The following is a 16922-nucleotide window of genomic DNA, read 5'->3' as shown; positions in this document are numbered from 1 at the left end:
GAGAGTGGACTTTGAGGGGTGGAGAGGAGAGGAGCCTCCTGATAAGCAAGGATCTGATTGATCAGACTCTCCTAAGCTAGTTAAAGAGTTGGGACTTTATCTTAAGAAAACAGCAAGCTACTGTTAGTCAAGCAGGGGAGTGAAAGCCATCTTCAACCTTAATTGAAAATTTGTCATATTCTAGGCACTGGACCAAGAGAAGGATAGAGCAGAGAACAAGACAGAGAAGGAAACGACTCTTGCACATCTTACATTCCAGAAGGGATGTCAGGAAATGAAAGGAAGAATGAATAAAGAATGGAAGAAGTTGTGGGAGGGGAAGGAGGGGACAGAGGGAGGTAATAGGAAAGGAAATTATATAAAACATAAACAAGCATTTTCTGCACACTCTGGCTTGTGGGTGGCATGTCACGTTTTCAGAGGAGCACTGGCCAAATGAGTTAGGACATGTATAACATGACCGCATGTGGCAATTCATGAGTCTACTTCAGATATTTAATCACATATCTTTTCTGATGTCATCCTCAGAACAAATTAAAAGTTAAGTATACACAATATACACATGTATCCAAATAGTGCATGTTATGCCATAAATATGTACAATTTCTACGTATCAATTAAAAATTAAATAATTACTGAAGATTAAACCTAGGGATGATTTACCATTCTTTTTATTTTTATTTTTTTTATTTTGAGACAGGGTCTCACTAAGTTGCCCAGGCTGGCCTCAAACTTGCAATCTCCCTGCCTTAGCCTCCTGAGCAGCTGGGATTGCAGGCACGTGCCACTTTGCCCAGCAATAATTAATGTTTTAAAAGGTAAGTATGACTGTCCTCATTTTAACTGGAAAAAAACCTAAGATTCAGAGACGTTAAAACTTGATGGAGTTTTAGAAGCTAGGGAGAGCGAAATGGTAGCACAAACTTTAGAGATGCACATTGACTTGTCTTTGAGTATTGACTCTGCCACCAACTATGCCCCCTGGACAACGATAACAGCTTGTCATGCAAAAAAGCCACCTCAAATGTTGGTCCTCTGCAGTTCATCAAAAAATGTCATTATTCTGAGGGGGTCTCATGATTACCTTGTCTTTTTTACCTGTGTATGCTATTTCATTGTAGAGCTGTGCATATTTATCTAAGTGAGGCAGCGCCCACTGATGGACATGTAGTATCCTCTTTTATACTATTGTGTTTTGTCCCTGTGGTCATTGTTATTGTGATTATTTGTGAAATATGTTATAGTAACATATAGTAACAGGTGTATCCTGATGCTCACTTTTTGGAGTATATGTTTCTGGGCATATTGAGTCAGAATGTGAGCACTTAAAATTGTATATAGCTATTGTCAAACTACCATCAGAAATATTGCACAAACTTATATTCTTTTCAGAAGTATATGAGATTATTTTCCTTTTCTGTTCCATTTATTTGCTGCTAGTGTATAAGAATATAATTGATTTATTTACTTTAATCTTCTATCCTCTTACCTTGCTAAATTCATTTATTTGCTCTTAACAATAGTTTCAGAGATTTCTTGGCATTTTCTGGGTAGACAATCATATCATCTGCAAATAAAGACAATTTTATTTCTTCTTTTTATTTAAAAAAAAAAAAGTAGCAAGTGCAGCGTTACATGCCTGTTATCCCAGCTATTTGGGAGGCTAAGTCAGGAGAAGCACAAGTCTGAGCAACTTAGAGAGACCCTGTCTCAAAATCAGATAAAAAGGTCTGGGGGCACAGAACAACGCTAAAGTGCTTGCCTAGCATGGCTTGGTTCAATTCCCTTTACAGAGGGGGAAAAAAAAAAAAAAGATGAGAGTTCTATTTCTACCAGGTATTTGACATCACTAGACTATGAGTTCTTTAAAACTTTTTTTGGCAGGAAGGGGTGATTTTATTTTGTTTAATGATTCTTTCTGATGAAGACCATCAGTCTAAAATATTTACATCCTATTCTGTGCCCATGTTGTACCTGGCTCTTTATTATGACTCTGTGTCAAGCATACATATCCAAGTCGGCTAATACAGTGCAGAGGGAAAGAGGGAGTGGTCCTCACTATAGGTATCTGGTGACTGCAAATCAGATCTGCTGTCTCAGACCTTCCTTACCAAATATGCTTCTTCCTTGACAGGGGTGCTCTGTTAGACTCCCATTGGAGTTCACAGTTTCTGTTGTGTTAGGGGATCCTCTGTTCCCCAAGCTTCACATTTCCACAAGGGCACTTCCCCAGAAAAATCACTCTTGATCTCTTTCTACTGTTTTCTTGACATTCCCAGAGATAAGATCACTTCTCTGATGGGTAATCTTGGGAGAAACAATGGCGCATGCTCAGCTGACCTCTTCTGGGATTTCTTTTTCAAATTTACCTTCCCATAAAGACCAGCTCTCCTGGTACATAACTGAGGCAGGATCTACATGGAGGAGGGAGGTCTGAGACTGGGCTGATGACTAACTCTGGGAAGAACTATAGTAAAGCTCTTTGCCACTACATATCTTAGCCATATTCCTCATTATCTGTAGTAAAGTTGCTATTTTATGTTCAAATGCCATCCACATTTTATACATCAATTGCTTCCAAACCTAAGAAAGTAACACAGAGGTTTTGCTTATGAGCCCCCCAAAAGCCCTAGTATATTGGTGAGTTCACAGGAACCTTGGGAAAGATAAAGATGAGTGCCTACAGTCCAAGAAAACAAACAACAAAAACTCTACATATTTAGCTTCCGTGAGACCAGGGCAGGAGCTGTCAGGTTTAAATAGTCCACTAAGGACTGGGATTGTGGCTCAGCGGTAGAGCGCTCCCCTAGCATAGGCGGGACCCCGTTTGATCCTCACTCAGCACCACATTTAAAAAAAAAAAAAAAAAAAAGGCATTGTGTTGTGTCCTTCTACACCTAAAATAAATAAATAAATATTTAAAAAATAAATAAGCCATAAGTAAGTCCATAAATAAGTCCATAAATAAATAAATAAATAAGCAGGAGCCTTGGCAGATCCCAGTAGTTTACTGCCTGAAAAACAATAGCTATTTAACAGGCCTGAGACTGGTTTTTAGTGTATGCCTCAGTTTTAGGTGCAAAGAAAACGAGAGGGAGAGTAATTTACTCTCAGGAACAATAGGCAGATGGAGCTAAAGGAGGAGAGCTTTCCTGACGCTTGAAAGATGCAAAAATGAAAAAGGAATACATATCTAAACATGCTGAAAAATGTGATTAGATTAGATCAGATTAGGGACAGAAAACCATGGAAATCTCTGAGAGGAAGAGAAGCAAGATTTCTGATAGCGGACAGGGATTTGGAACTCACTTCCCTGGCCACCAGAGGGAACCAGATCCAGGAAGCTACTTGTGAAGACTGTCCAAAATAAACGTGACTGGGGCATGTGGCCATTCTCCAATTCCTGTCCCATGACTGCCGCTGCGTGTGTACATGGCAGGCCTCTTGCTTCTTCATTTTACATATCTGCAAACCAAGGGAATAGACTCAAGGAGCCTCACATGAGGAACCACACCAGAGAGACCTCATTCTTTGGACCTACTTATGATGACAAGATCCTGAACCTTGAGCTGACACCCATAGTAGATGAGAATCTAGGACACTTGGGGAGAACTGAGTGAATTTTGCATGTGGAAATGGTGTGATTGTGGCCAAAGGGAAAATTGTACAGAATGTTTTTTCAAAAATGTCTACAACCATAGCTCCCATACCATGGGTTCTCCTACAGGATGACCTTCTCTTCCCATCCAGAGGTGGAGTCATGCATCTTACCACTGGCCTGTAGACTCTAAGACTGGGTCAGAAAAATTAATGGTGTTTCTACCTCGTTTGATGGAACACTCACACTTGAAATCCTGGGCTGCCATGTACAATGCTGAGGCCACTCTAGAGTGAGGAAGCCAAGCCACAGGGAGAGATCATGTGTAGGTGGTGTGGCAAGCAGTCCTAAACTTACTCGCCCAGGTACCAGTCATGGGGGTAAGTGAACTTCCAGGGACTGCCGCCTCCAGCCACCAAGGTGACCCCCGTCTCTCAGTCTTCCCAAGGGAGGCCTCAGACAACGTAGAAGCACACAGGCAATTCCCACTGTGTCCTCTCCAATCCCCAGCCCATGGAAACCCTGAGTATCATTAGATGATTGTTGTTTAAGGGACTTTATTTGGGGTGGTTTGTTATGTAGTAAATGTAAGAGAAGCACCATGTGAAGACTGGGACAGCTAAACAAAGTGTCTATAAAATTTAGAGCTATTTGAGGGGAGAAGCCCAGGAAGGTTAGCCTAGAATACTTAAGGTATCGAGAGAAGGGCTTCAAAGCAAAACAGCTGTTGTGGGGTGAGTTTCCCGGGTCCTGACTGAACAGGTTAGGCATCTAAGGACAGATGCAGGGGGTGCAAGACATAGGCACTGAAGGGATCTGAACAGGACAATGGTAGTTTGAGTCCTGGCCTGGGTTAGGCTTTTTGTTTAATTGAAAAATGCCTTTCAAGTGAGACTATCCAACTCAGAGGTGAGGATTGACAAGATTTGTTTGGATCAAACACTGTTGCTTTTGGCAGACCCTTAAACGTTGACTTCATTTCTCTTGCTGTGATTAAAAAAATAATAATAATAATGTCTGAAAAACAAATGTCTGACCCAGAAAACAATGGCCAAGCCAAAGGAAGACAGTCCAACATAAACTCTGGTCTTACATGTGGGGCTGAAAGAAGGGACAATTTAGGAACCCAGTAAACCACTAACCAGCCAACCAAGCCTTCCTGGAGGGAAGGAGAACAAAACACTACAAGCTCATCTCCCACTTCAGATTTGGTGAATGTAGGCTTGCTACAAGGGAGCAGCTGCCCTCTGAAGCAGGGGCCACAGGCCAAAGCGGGAGGTAGGGCCACAGTGAACACATGCAGCCAAAATGGAGGCTCAAAGACAAAATGGAAATCAGGATGGTCGGTTCCTCCCTCCCTCCCTTCCTTCTTTCCTTCTTCCCTCCCTCCCTCCCTCCCTTCCTTCCTTCCTTCCTTCCTATGATTTAGCATCTCTCTCTACAAAATCTTTTATTCAGAAACCTGAGACATGTTCTAGTATTTTAATTACCTTTCATGGTCTCCTTCTTTCAAGGAGGTCAGTTGGATTGTCAATGGTTAAATTAAGTTGATCCCTTCCTTTTTTCTTTTCTTCCTTCCTTCCTCTCTCTGTCTCATATCTTCCCTTTTAAGAAAATGCCATAAAGAAAGTCTAGCCTAGGATATCGTTGCTGCAAATTTCTACACTCTGCAAGCGGGCAGGAATGTTCTCTCTGAGAGAGGAGCCCACATGCTGGGCAGAGAGGGAAGACTCAGCACCAATAACACACCTCCTGTAGCAAGAGCTGTGCTAGATGAGCTAAGTGCTCCAGGGGTCTTGGCCCTGGCAGGGTTAGGCGTGTGCTGGCTGGCCACTTAGAGAGGCAATAACCAAGAGGAACCCTTTTCCTGACGTTGCTGAGTCTCTACCCTGATCCTTGTAAGTGAAATGAGGACCTAGACTATATGAAGCACTAAGTACCTAAATTTACCTGTAAGTGTTCAGGCCCTGAGGTAATATTATGTTTTCTAAACTCCCCCCCACCAAAAAAAAAAAAAAATATATATATATATATATATATAGAGAGAGAGAGAGAGAGAGAGAGAGAGACTTTAAAAAATACTCAGAGACCACAAATGAAGTAAACGTCAAAAAAAGGTAAGTTGAAGCCAGAATCTGACTTAAGAATACTTGTTCAATAAAGAAAAATATCCTATCCTAGGATTTTAATAACCATGGAAGATCACGTGTGGCATAGGAGATAGAACTTAGATTCACACACAGTAGAGAATTATACCAAAGATCCCCTTATAAAGCTAGAAAGATTGAAACAAAACAAACAATTGAATAAACAAACAAAACCCCATTGCCCCCAAAGGAAACAAGCAGGAAACTTGCACGTTTTTTAGCTTTGGTTGTGGATAGGAAGAAAAACATGTCCCCTAGGAATTTAGAACTATAACATGGCCTTCATGTGGGAATGCAGTAAACATTCATACTACCTGTAAAATAATAATAATAATAATAATAATAATAATAATAACCCCAATAAAGAATTTTTAAGTTCCCAAGTTAATAGTGTCTTTAGACACCTAATAAAAGCATATGCAAATCTCGTGTAGAAAAATGTACCTCTGGGCTGGGATTGTGGCTCCCTGGTAAAGCGCTCGCCTAGCATGTGAGAGGCCCTGGGTTCAATCCTCAGCACCACATAAAAATAAAATAAAGACATTATGTCCAACTACAACTAAAAAATATATATATTAAAAAAATTCTTTAAAAAAAAAAGAAAAATGTACCTCCAATTTATACCTCAAAGAATTCTCAGATAAAGTTCATTAAACATTGATTCACAATTAAAAAATCACAAAACCCATAAAATTTGAGAAAATAAAGCCACTTGAGAGCATTAGCAAAAATGAAAAATAGCAGATTCAGATATGCAAAAATTATAGATGTTGAAAATATCAGATACAGAACATATTAAGTATGTTTATTAGAAAAAAAAAGAATGTTGACTAGCATGCAATAGACTCTTGCCTCCAATAATTATATTAAGTGCAAGTGGTCTAATTCACCAATTAAAATTGGCAGAGTAGCTAAAAAAAAACTCAACTACATTCATGCTATACAATAAAAAGAACCAACTGCTAAACCTGCAAATGCTTCAATGGATCCTAAGAACATTATGCTAAAGAGAAAAATCAGTTTCAAAGGTCACATATATAAATTCCACTCATACAACATTCTTGAAATTAGAAGATTATAAAGATGGAAAACAGATTAGTGTTACTAGGTCACAGAAATGGGAGAAGTGTAGGAATGGTGGGTGTGCCTATAAAAGTACAGCAGTGAGGAATATCTTTATGGTGATATAATAATTCTGTATCTTGATCTTAGTGGTGGTTACGCCAATCTACACATGATAAAATGGCAGAGAACTACAGACACATATCATACAGATGTCAGTTTCTTGGTTTCGATATTATACTATAATACCATTGAGGCAAATTAGACAAAGGGTACATGGGATGTCTTTGTATTATCTTTGTAACTTGCTGTGGATCTAAAGAATTTCAATTAAAGCTTTAAAAAATTAATGAACAAGTTAATGAGCACCGAAGTATAAATGAGAATGGAAGCTGGGCTTGGTGGCATATGCCTGTAATCCCAGCTACTCAGGAGGCTGAAGTAGGAGGATCCAGAACTCAAGACCAGTATCAACAACTTAAATATATGTGGGGTTGGAGGGGGAGAGAAAAGGATTTTAAAAAGTAAACCTGAAAAATTACTTAGAATGCAACAAATTTTTCTAGGTAGAAAATATTAAAGAAGTCATAAAACATGGAGGACAGAACAACACAATATATTATTTTAATAACACTAGAGAAGGAGAAAACAGAAGGGATGTAGTAGGATATGCCAAACTTGAACAGACAGATATCTGAAAGTCCTCTGGAATTAATAAAATATATAAATGTTTAGACTTTTGAAACACAATGATTCCCAGGTGGAATAAACAAAAAGAAGTCCATATATGGAAACTATAACAAAACTGAAGAACTACAAATGCAAAGAGAGAACCTTTACAGAGTGGAGAACATGGAAGCCTTTGTGCGGAGCTAGGCGATTTGGGATGTCCTGAAGGAACAATTTCCGCCATACTGTAAAACAATTCAGGCTGAACTACTGAAAAAAACCATGACCAAATTCCATGAGACTATACTCAACACAAAGAATTTTTTGTATTCTTATTTACGTACTTATTAATTTTGCAATGCTGGGGGTCAAATCCACAGTCTTGAGCATACCAGGCCACTTGAGATCTACCACTGAGGTACATCCACAGACTCTGTGCTTTTGGTTTTATTTCCCTTGGGTGAAATAAAATCCTAACCTTTGATGGCAAAGGATTTTGATTTCTGTAGATATTAACTTATAAGGTCAATATATTTAATTCTGAATTTTAATTATCTTCTTATAATTTAACATTAGGAAGGCATCCATATTGTTTAAATCTGGGGCATTTTTATATTGTCAGTGTTGAATTATTAGAATATCTTGATGCTATCCCTTCAAGTCACTCTGTAATCTCTGGTGAGCAGTACTGAACATCTGTGAAAACTCGGAACTCACATAACCAATATACTTAACTATTCTAACCCATTCTACTCACTGGGGGTATAATCTACCTTTGTACACCCTGGTCCTAAAGAAAACATACCCAAGAGAAGCAGTGGTTGGTACTGAGACCACCAACCTTCTGGATATTCAGCAATATCATCCACAAAACTGCTCATCTTGTCCATCAAGGGGAGCCATAAGGTGAAGAGAACCCACGTTGGGGAGGGATGAAGAGGCCTCTACTCCTCTTATATTTCCATGAGGGGGGCCATCACTAGTGTAGACTCTTTCTGGCCCCTTCATTTCCTCCCCAGAATCCAGGTAGGACATAGTCCTCAGGGTGGGAAGGTCTTATCTTGGTAAGTTTGTTTAAAGGACTGGAATAAGCCTCACTTAGTCCCTCCTGGGCTTTCCCCTTCACACTGCCTGCCCATAGAGGATATACATTCTTCCTGCTCCGGATGCCATCTCTGCTCCTCCTGTTATTGACCTTTGCCTGTAAGAGGATGGTATGTTTAATTCTGAAATAAGCATTAGGGGATGGTGGTGTCATGGTAGAGCACTTTTTTGGCATGTGAGACCACTAAATAAATAAATAAATGATCAGCTAATTATTAGAAAGCTTATCATCACATCCAAGCTATGTTCTCCAATATAGCTTTTATCAAAAACTGAGCTACTATTTTTATCACTATCTTTTATTTCTTATTTTCATCTTAGTTCTAGATGAATGCATGATAACTGTTTATTGGACACCCAAAGTCCCAGCCATGTTGTCATTTGGTGCTGGTGTAGAGCTTAGTTACTGGTTCCCCTCTTCTCCCTCCTGCATATTCTCAAGGCAATTTGTTCAAGTGAGGAAGTCTACGGAAAGCAGAGAGGTGGCTAGTCCCGCCAATTCTCCTCTGACCTGACTTCCCTGCTGCTCTGTAAGGAAACAGTCCCCACTTTTCTCCTTGACTTGAGCTAAGGATCATCTTTCTTTTCTATTCACGACTAGGCTGATGCATTTTTAGAGACGTCACTGTAAATAAAGAACAAGAACCCAGATAGGATTTATCAAAAATTGCTTTCTCAAAGTTTTCTCAAAACATCTCTTTCAAATGTATACAATAAATAACAGAGGATGGACTATGGAAGATATTCTAAGGAACAGGAGTCTTTAGATATTATTGCCTTTTGTAGAAAATGATGACAAAACAGGTGTACACCAAAATCATCGGACTAGAAACAGTCCATGTGCTGTTTCCCCTCTGCTATAGCATAAGTCCTAATAAGACCTCTTCTGGAGAGTTAAAAAGAAAATCATCAGACAGTAGTACACAATGTTTTTTAAAAACCACAACCACCATCTTTACCAAAAGATCAAGAAGGAGATGAAAAACAACATATTCTACAAGTCAGGCACAATGGCTTGAGCCTCCAGTCTCAGCTACTAGGAAGATCACTTGAGCCTGGGAGTTCAAGGCCAACCTCAGTGACATAATGATACCTTATCTCAAATAAATAAATAATTTTAATCAGATTATAAGAAAAAACAGAATGTTTACTTTCATCCCACCTACTTGGAAAATTCTAACCTTAAGTCTGTGTCAGCTATACAATATTTGGGGCCTTCAATTTCTTCATCTATATATATTGGAAATGAGAGTCTAGTATATGGACTGTATTCACACTATTTTATGAGTGACATATTGACATTATATTCCCAATAAAACAGTTTAAAATATATAATTTTAACAGCTTAAAAATATAAATACTGGGGCTGGGGTTGTGGCTCAGCGGTAGAGCGCTCACCTAGCTTGCCTAGCACGTGGGAGGCCCTGGATTCGATCCTCAGCACCACATATAAATAAATAAATAAATAAAGGTATTGTGTCCAACTACAACTAGAAGAAATATATATAAAATGATATAATGTCCTTCTACATAATGCTATCTTAAGCACTTAAAGGTGAGAAAGTTAACATTTATAAGCCCTTTGAAAAATAATGCATCATGAAGGTATTTTTATTTAGCAAAAGAGAAGCATAAAGGGTTTTGTTGTTGTTGTTTCCTTCCTTCCTCCTTCATTTCCGTTTACTTCCTCCCTTCCTTCTTCTCACTATGTTGCCCAGGTTGGTCTCTAACGTCTGGACTCAAGAGATCCTCCCACCTCAGTCTTCAGAGTAGCTGAAACTACAGGCATCACCATGGTGCCTCTGAGTTGCGGATCAGAATGGTAAAGTATCTTCCCCAATATTCAACCTGTTGAACGCGGAAAGAAGTTTCAGAACATGTATTTTCAAGTCTTTGCTCTAACGCTCCTTCTGGTTCACCCTACTGGAGATGCTACTAACCTGTCATCACTGAGACATGTTTTGAATGGATTTTTGGAATGGTGATGGAGCTATATTGATCAGAGTATGATGAACAGCAAAAATTATAAGAACGTTGGCCAAGGCTAAGGTGGGCTACCTGTTCATAGTTGTAAGCAAGCGGCTTGTCCACAGAAGGATCTTACTAATATCTCATTTATTCCTTCCCTTCAGGCCTTGGATAATCATTATCAATTAACACTGCTACCATCATCATTTATTGAGTGCTCAGTGTTCTCCAGTTGGTATGCCGGGCACTTTTCACATATAATATAATTTTATCCTTGCAACAGAGATTCTCCACTTTATAGATGAAGGAACTGAGGTTTTGAAATTTTAAGTAACTCTCTGGAGGTCATTCAGCTACTGAAATTAGGATTCAACTTATGGTGTACTCATTTACACTTTCTGATAAGTTCTTTTGTATTTTTTGCCAAATAACTTTTCACTCTCTGCAGTTTATTTTCTTTATTTTGGCCAAGTAGGCTACGATCTTTAATTAACTCATTTTAATTTCTTTATGCTTTTCCATTATGCTTGTAGATTTGTCTCTGAACTTTTTTTTCCTATCTGAAAAATGAAAATAGAAAGTATTCTTTCCAGGTATTCTTAATTATTTTGCAAAATGTGTATCATAAGGACCTGAAGTTATTCTCTCTATATTCTCACGGTGCTTGACAACTCAGAGATGTCAATACTCATTTCCACTAAAATTCAATTCAGATATCAATCTGAGCAGTCTTTGCACAGTAGAACAAAATGGCTGAGGACAAGGAGCTGGTTGGTCTCTTTCCCTGTTTTATTTATTTTTTGTTTGTTTTGTTTGGATTTTTTTTTCTTTCTTCAGTTGAATCGATTTCACAAATGTTGTTGTTTCCTTCCTTCCTCCTTCATTTCCGTTTTTTTTTTTTTCCAATCTTTCTTTCTTCTTTCTTACTCAGTCCCTGTGAGGAAGAACCTTTAATGGGAAGCAAAGAAGGTGTGGCCAGTCAGGAAAGAGATGCATAGGAGATTTATTAGGGTTCTCTATAGGAGAGCTACAGTGATCTGTGCTGTGTGAGCACATTTTTATCCTGAATCCTCATGTGGGAGTTAATTGTTCAAAACACATTAAGGTGCTTGGAAAACCCATGGTTAGTGTTAAATGTGGACAAACTGCAAAGGAATAGATACTGGGAATTAAGCATCATGTTTATTTAAATTATTTAATAGTCATTGTATAATTTCAATCATTCCAATCCTGATTCTGACCTAGAACAGGGAAAACACAGGTAATGTATGCCTAGAAGACCTTCACTTTTCCAGTTGGAAATGGTGCCTCTTATCATGCAGTTTCTTACCTCTTATCCTCTGAAGGAGACACAGCCAATTCCACCTTACCTCTGCTGAAACCCTCAGATCCTTGCCTACTTTGCTTGTTTCTAAATGTGCACATTTCACATTTCCTCTAAAAGAAAAAGAAATGCAACTTGCATATAGCCCAGTGCCTACAGGAGAAGCTGCATTGGGGTACAGAGCTGAGTTTTATCTAGAAGCTTGTGTGAGCCAACAAACCAGGGTATATTAAAACCTTCCACGACAGTCTAACTTTGATGATTACTGAGAAGTCACTGCCTCTAGCAAGTCAGTCGGAGGAGCATGATGTCAGAAGGTAGGGGGCCCTATTGGGAATCAAAGCAAAATTAAATATTAAGGCTTTTTTGCCTACCCCCCCTTCCCAATTAAAAGTAATAAATAGATGTTTCAGATATTCCTTTATCATTTATAAATGCTATAAATGACAAGTCTGATCTATTGTTGGCAGAAATAGGTACACAATAGAGTAGAAGTCATCGGCCTGAATAAGTAAACAGAACAAAGTTACCTTTAGCTTAAAATAAAGGTCAATGTACAACGAGGCTATCTGTTTAGAACAAGTCAAGAGTTTTACTGCACAAATTTTAAAAGAAAATTTAGTCCTGAAAAAAAATTAATTTTATATAATGTCAAGGAAAATCAAATTAAATAAGGACTAGGAATATATATATATATATAAACAAAGCAAATTTAGTCCTTTAAATCTAGAGGGGAAATACTAATCTGACACATTTCCTAGGATCCGGATCTACAAGTTGTGAATCTGTAGGTTGTTTTCACCTCTCTCCACTTTTCCCACCCCCTTCTCCCAAGCACACTCACACGTAGAGCCATGGACATTTTGGACTTTACACTTATTTTGTGTGTTTTCTCCTAAACGGCTGTAGTTTTTACTTTTTTCACTCTTCCTTTCACATTAGCCCCAAACACCACCAGCTCCACTGTCTCCTGAACCTCTTCATACTCTTGGGTCAGCCAGTTCTTGATCTAAGGCTTCCATGCTCCCTGATCTCAGCTATACCTCTCATTCATTCTTTTCTCCCAGTTTTTTTTTTTTTTTTAAATGCTGGCTCTGTCTGTCTGAATCCCAGAGAAAGTCTCAACTATATCTACAGTCTGTTTTGTTAATATTTAAAGTGAGTGCTCTCAAGAAGTTTTCACTTTTCTGTGATCTCAAACATCAAGTATAATTGGTGTCGATGCCTTTAAGTTGAAACAAGTGAAAGATCCACAGAACAAGAGAGACTGAAGTCTTATTAAGTAAACAACAACAACAACAAAAACAAACAAACAAACAAAAACAATCCCTAGCTGGGTCAGGTGGCACATGCCTACAATCCCAGAGATTTGGGAGGCTGAGGCAGGAGGATTGCAAGTTCAAAGCCAACCTGAGCAGTTAAGTGAGATGCTGTCTGAAAAAAACAAACAAAAACACTCTCTAGCTACAGATTCCACACAAGTAATAAATTATTGGATTCTGATCACTAAACCAGGGGTAGCAGCAGCTCTTCAGCTTATAGACACTTCAAAGTGCTATAAGCTATGGTTCTACACATATGGAAATTCTTTCTCTTAAATTTAGATTGAATCTTTGAAGTCAAGAATCTCCTCCACCTTCACAGTTTATAATCTTGTTATAAATACATATGGATTAATTACATATCTTCTTAAAATATGAGTCAGTCAGTCAGTCAGTCTTGGGTTAATGTCAATTTATGTGATTTATCTGACCTAAATAAATATTTACTCTTTTCTTCAAACTCATTTAGGCAATGAGAAGAACATCAACATGCAGTTTGGGAAAAAAAAATCAATACATAACTTGAGTCATAAATGGTAGCAAACCAGGAGATATCCTAAAACAACTTGGAGGGTTTAAACACTATGAAGTTTCTAAACAAAGAATTCAGCAACACCAAAAGCTACCAGAATGATCATGGCAACACAGAATACAGACCTTAAAAAATTAGTCATTGTGTAGAGGACCCATCATTATGGCTAGCTATTAGAACATAGCATCAGACACTTCTATTAAGCCAGTAGAAACCCATGTGGTAAGGGCTTTTCTCAAGTCTCTTGCTATTGTCTTAGCACAGACATAAACACTCAAAGAACCACTTCCCAGATTCGAGCTGCACCAAGAGCTGATGACAATTCAATTTATAAAAATGGAACTAAGGTTCTATGCCAGTTTTCATGTTTGTTAAAGTTAGACCCTTTACCTAAACTGCTCTTGTTATATGCAGGTAGCTGCCATATGTCAAGAATAAAGGCAAAATTAGAACTACTGTGAGATGACTAAAGACATAATGGTAATCTCATTGTTATATCATAGTGATACTTTCATTGTCAACACTAATCGTTTGTAAAAAATTTCCTTTAAATGCATACCTAAGATACATACATATGTATCATATTATATTATATTGAATATGTGAATTTTCGGATCTGGAACCTCAAGTCATATTTTTCACATGATGACTGATGTAACCAAGACATAGGAGCTCAAATTATTCAATAGTTGTCTTTTACAAAAAAAAGACACTCTAATTAAGTGATTCATTAAACTGAATAAAGATCTAGACCCTAGATTCTTATTTGTTCCTTTTTAAAATTAGCATATAGGTTTTCTTCTAATATGCATTCTACCAATAGGGAAATTAAAATATATATAATATAAAGGACTGAATCCAACTGACACAGTTTATAATGGTAGCAAAGACAGGATGAATACAAAAAAGAATGCAAACTTAGCCAGGCATGGTGGCACATACCTATAATCCCAGCTACTTGTGAGGCTGAGGCAGGAGAATCATAAGTTCAAGGTGAGCCTTGACAACTTACTGAGACCCTATCTCAGAATAAAAAAAAAAAAAGTGGCTGGAGATGTAGGTCAGTGGTAGAGCACTTGCCTAGCAGGTACAAGGCTTTGGGTTCAATCCCTAGAACTACAATAAACAAACAAATAAGTAAATGCAAACTTAGACTGTGAGCTTCCCCCACCAGACTCAGTTATTCAATGCACCACTTACTAGTGACAGAAAACTAATCAGTGTTGAATAAGGAAAAACTTGAAATTTCTTATAGTCCATGCAAGCAATTAGAATGAAATAATACTGAGTTATCACACAATTTAATAGCTTACATTGTGTTTTAAAAATAATTAATATTTATCAAGTGTCCAATAAGTGCTAAATACTTAGCATTTCATTTAGCACTTAACTCCTTCCATATTACTGGTGGAGAGCTAGCTAAAGTAACTTGACCACTGCTCTGTGCCAAAGCCATGATTTGAAACTACTGATTTGAAAATCTGTTCACACTCTAGAACTTCTAAAAGAAACACCGGAGATTTCTCTTCTGCAAGAACTATATAGTTGTGTATAGATATCTACATATTTTTAAAATTCCTTTTGTGGCAATGAGTTAAAGAAAAACTGGTCCATATTATAAAGAACCACTTCAGATTTATTGTTCTCTTCCAAGATTTAATTTAATTTTGTGACAAATGACCCAATAAGTTCAATGCCCACGCTTAAGTAGCTCTTAAAGATTCATGAGTGAATCATTTTCCCTTTTCTCAAATAGAACAGATACATACAATAAGTAAGTACAAATATTTCCATTACAAAAGAGTTAAATTTACTAGACCATCTTCTTTTCATTTTTTTCCCTCCCAATTTTATGTAACATTCCTTGACTATATTCCTAAGCATTCATCAACCTAGCCAATGGCCTGATGTTTCAGTCTTTGTGAGTTGGTTTTGTAGTCCAGCATTTTTTTAAACATATTTTATGGAGACATTAGAACATTATTTTTAAATTCACATGTAACCATGTCACATCTGGGAAACCAAAAGTGAGTCACTTAAGGGAGACTATTTCTACCACCACATCCCTTTCTTTCAAATTGCTCCCTCCGTGGCCTTCACTCCCTCTCCACCTGTCTAAACTTACCTTTCCACTCTCTGTGAGTAAAAAATCAAAGAGCCTCCACTGTGCGCACACATGGAATTGGCCTGCTGCCACTCCATGCACAAGGAACTTCAGAGGGATAGCAACTTTTCTGAGAAAAATCTATTGTAAAATCACAGGAACAAGAGGTCCACCCAATGACTAGGGCCTTTCCAAACAGCGCCATCAGCCGCAACCCTCACTCCCACCCCAAGATAGTACTTGCCATGACTCCCAGAAAATCTGCTGCTACCATCTGAAGAACTTTTTACCTGTTTCAGTGTCTCCCTGGGGCTTGGGTGCTGTGCGGTAACAGCAGTCCAAGAAGATGACATAGTTAAGAATGTTGAAGAATAGTCCAATAATTCCAGCACTGAGAACCAGCAGGGCCTGCTCTGTCTTCTGGGGAGTGATATACCTTTTGATGGCTTCGACCAAGATGCTGAACATCAGCGCCACAGCAAAAATGCTGTTGCCAAACGCTCCCACAACATCCGCACGAAGAAAGCCATAGGTGCTCTTCCTGTGCTGCTTTATACTGCTGGCCCTGATGCCAAACAGTCCTATGATCATGGACAAAAAATGGGAAAGGACAGCAAAGGCGTCAGAGGCTAAGGAGAGGGAGTTGCCCACGTGGGCGATCACTAGTTCCATCACAAAAAGGAGGATGCTGACCGCGCACATGAGGATCAAGCGAAAGCTCCTTCCTGAGTATCGCCCCATGGTGGCTCAGTGCTCTGGTGTCCTCTCTCCCTTTCTTGGGAAGGCTGAGCTCTTAAGGCAGCAGCGATAGATTTAGTGACTACAACTCCAGGGTAACTCTCCCAGTCAGCCTTTCAGCACCTGTCATATTTAGAAATCACCTTTTATAGGCTGCTATAAAGTCATAAAACAGTTTAAAGGGCAATTAAGCAAGAGAAGTCACGTGAGCAGGAGCTTATGGAAATGGAAGACACTGGCTTCAGTATCTTGTTTTGTTTGTTTGTGTAATTACAGACCTTCTGCGTCTTCCCATCCTGCAGAAGCTCATTGGCAGCTGTGGCCTTTCCAGCCTCTTCCGTTGTCTGCGAGCAG

At 38.6% G+C, this 16922-nt stretch overlaps 1 protein-coding gene across 1 annotated transcript in view; it reads right to left on the bottom strand.

The window, feature by feature from the left end:
• The window catches only part of Slc30a10 (solute carrier family 30 member 10), a 41182-nt gene extending 24611 nt beyond the window's left edge, over positions 1–16571 (bottom strand). Inside the window, exon 1 of the mRNA XM_034636182.2 lies at positions 16121–16571. Coding sequence (XP_034492073.2) covers positions 16121–16571 — 451 coding nt within the window. The remainder of the gene's footprint in view (positions 1–16120) is intronic.
• Between the last annotated feature and the right edge of the window lie 351 nt (positions 16572–16922).

This window comes from Marmota flaviventris, chromosome 12 (genome assembly GCF_047511675.1).
Source record: "Marmota flaviventris isolate mMarFla1 chromosome 12, mMarFla1.hap1, whole genome shotgun sequence".
In the NCBI taxonomy this organism is placed as follows: Eukaryota; Metazoa; Chordata; class Mammalia; order Rodentia; family Sciuridae; genus Marmota; species Marmota flaviventris.
This window is presented reverse-complemented; position numbering and strand designations above follow the sequence as displayed.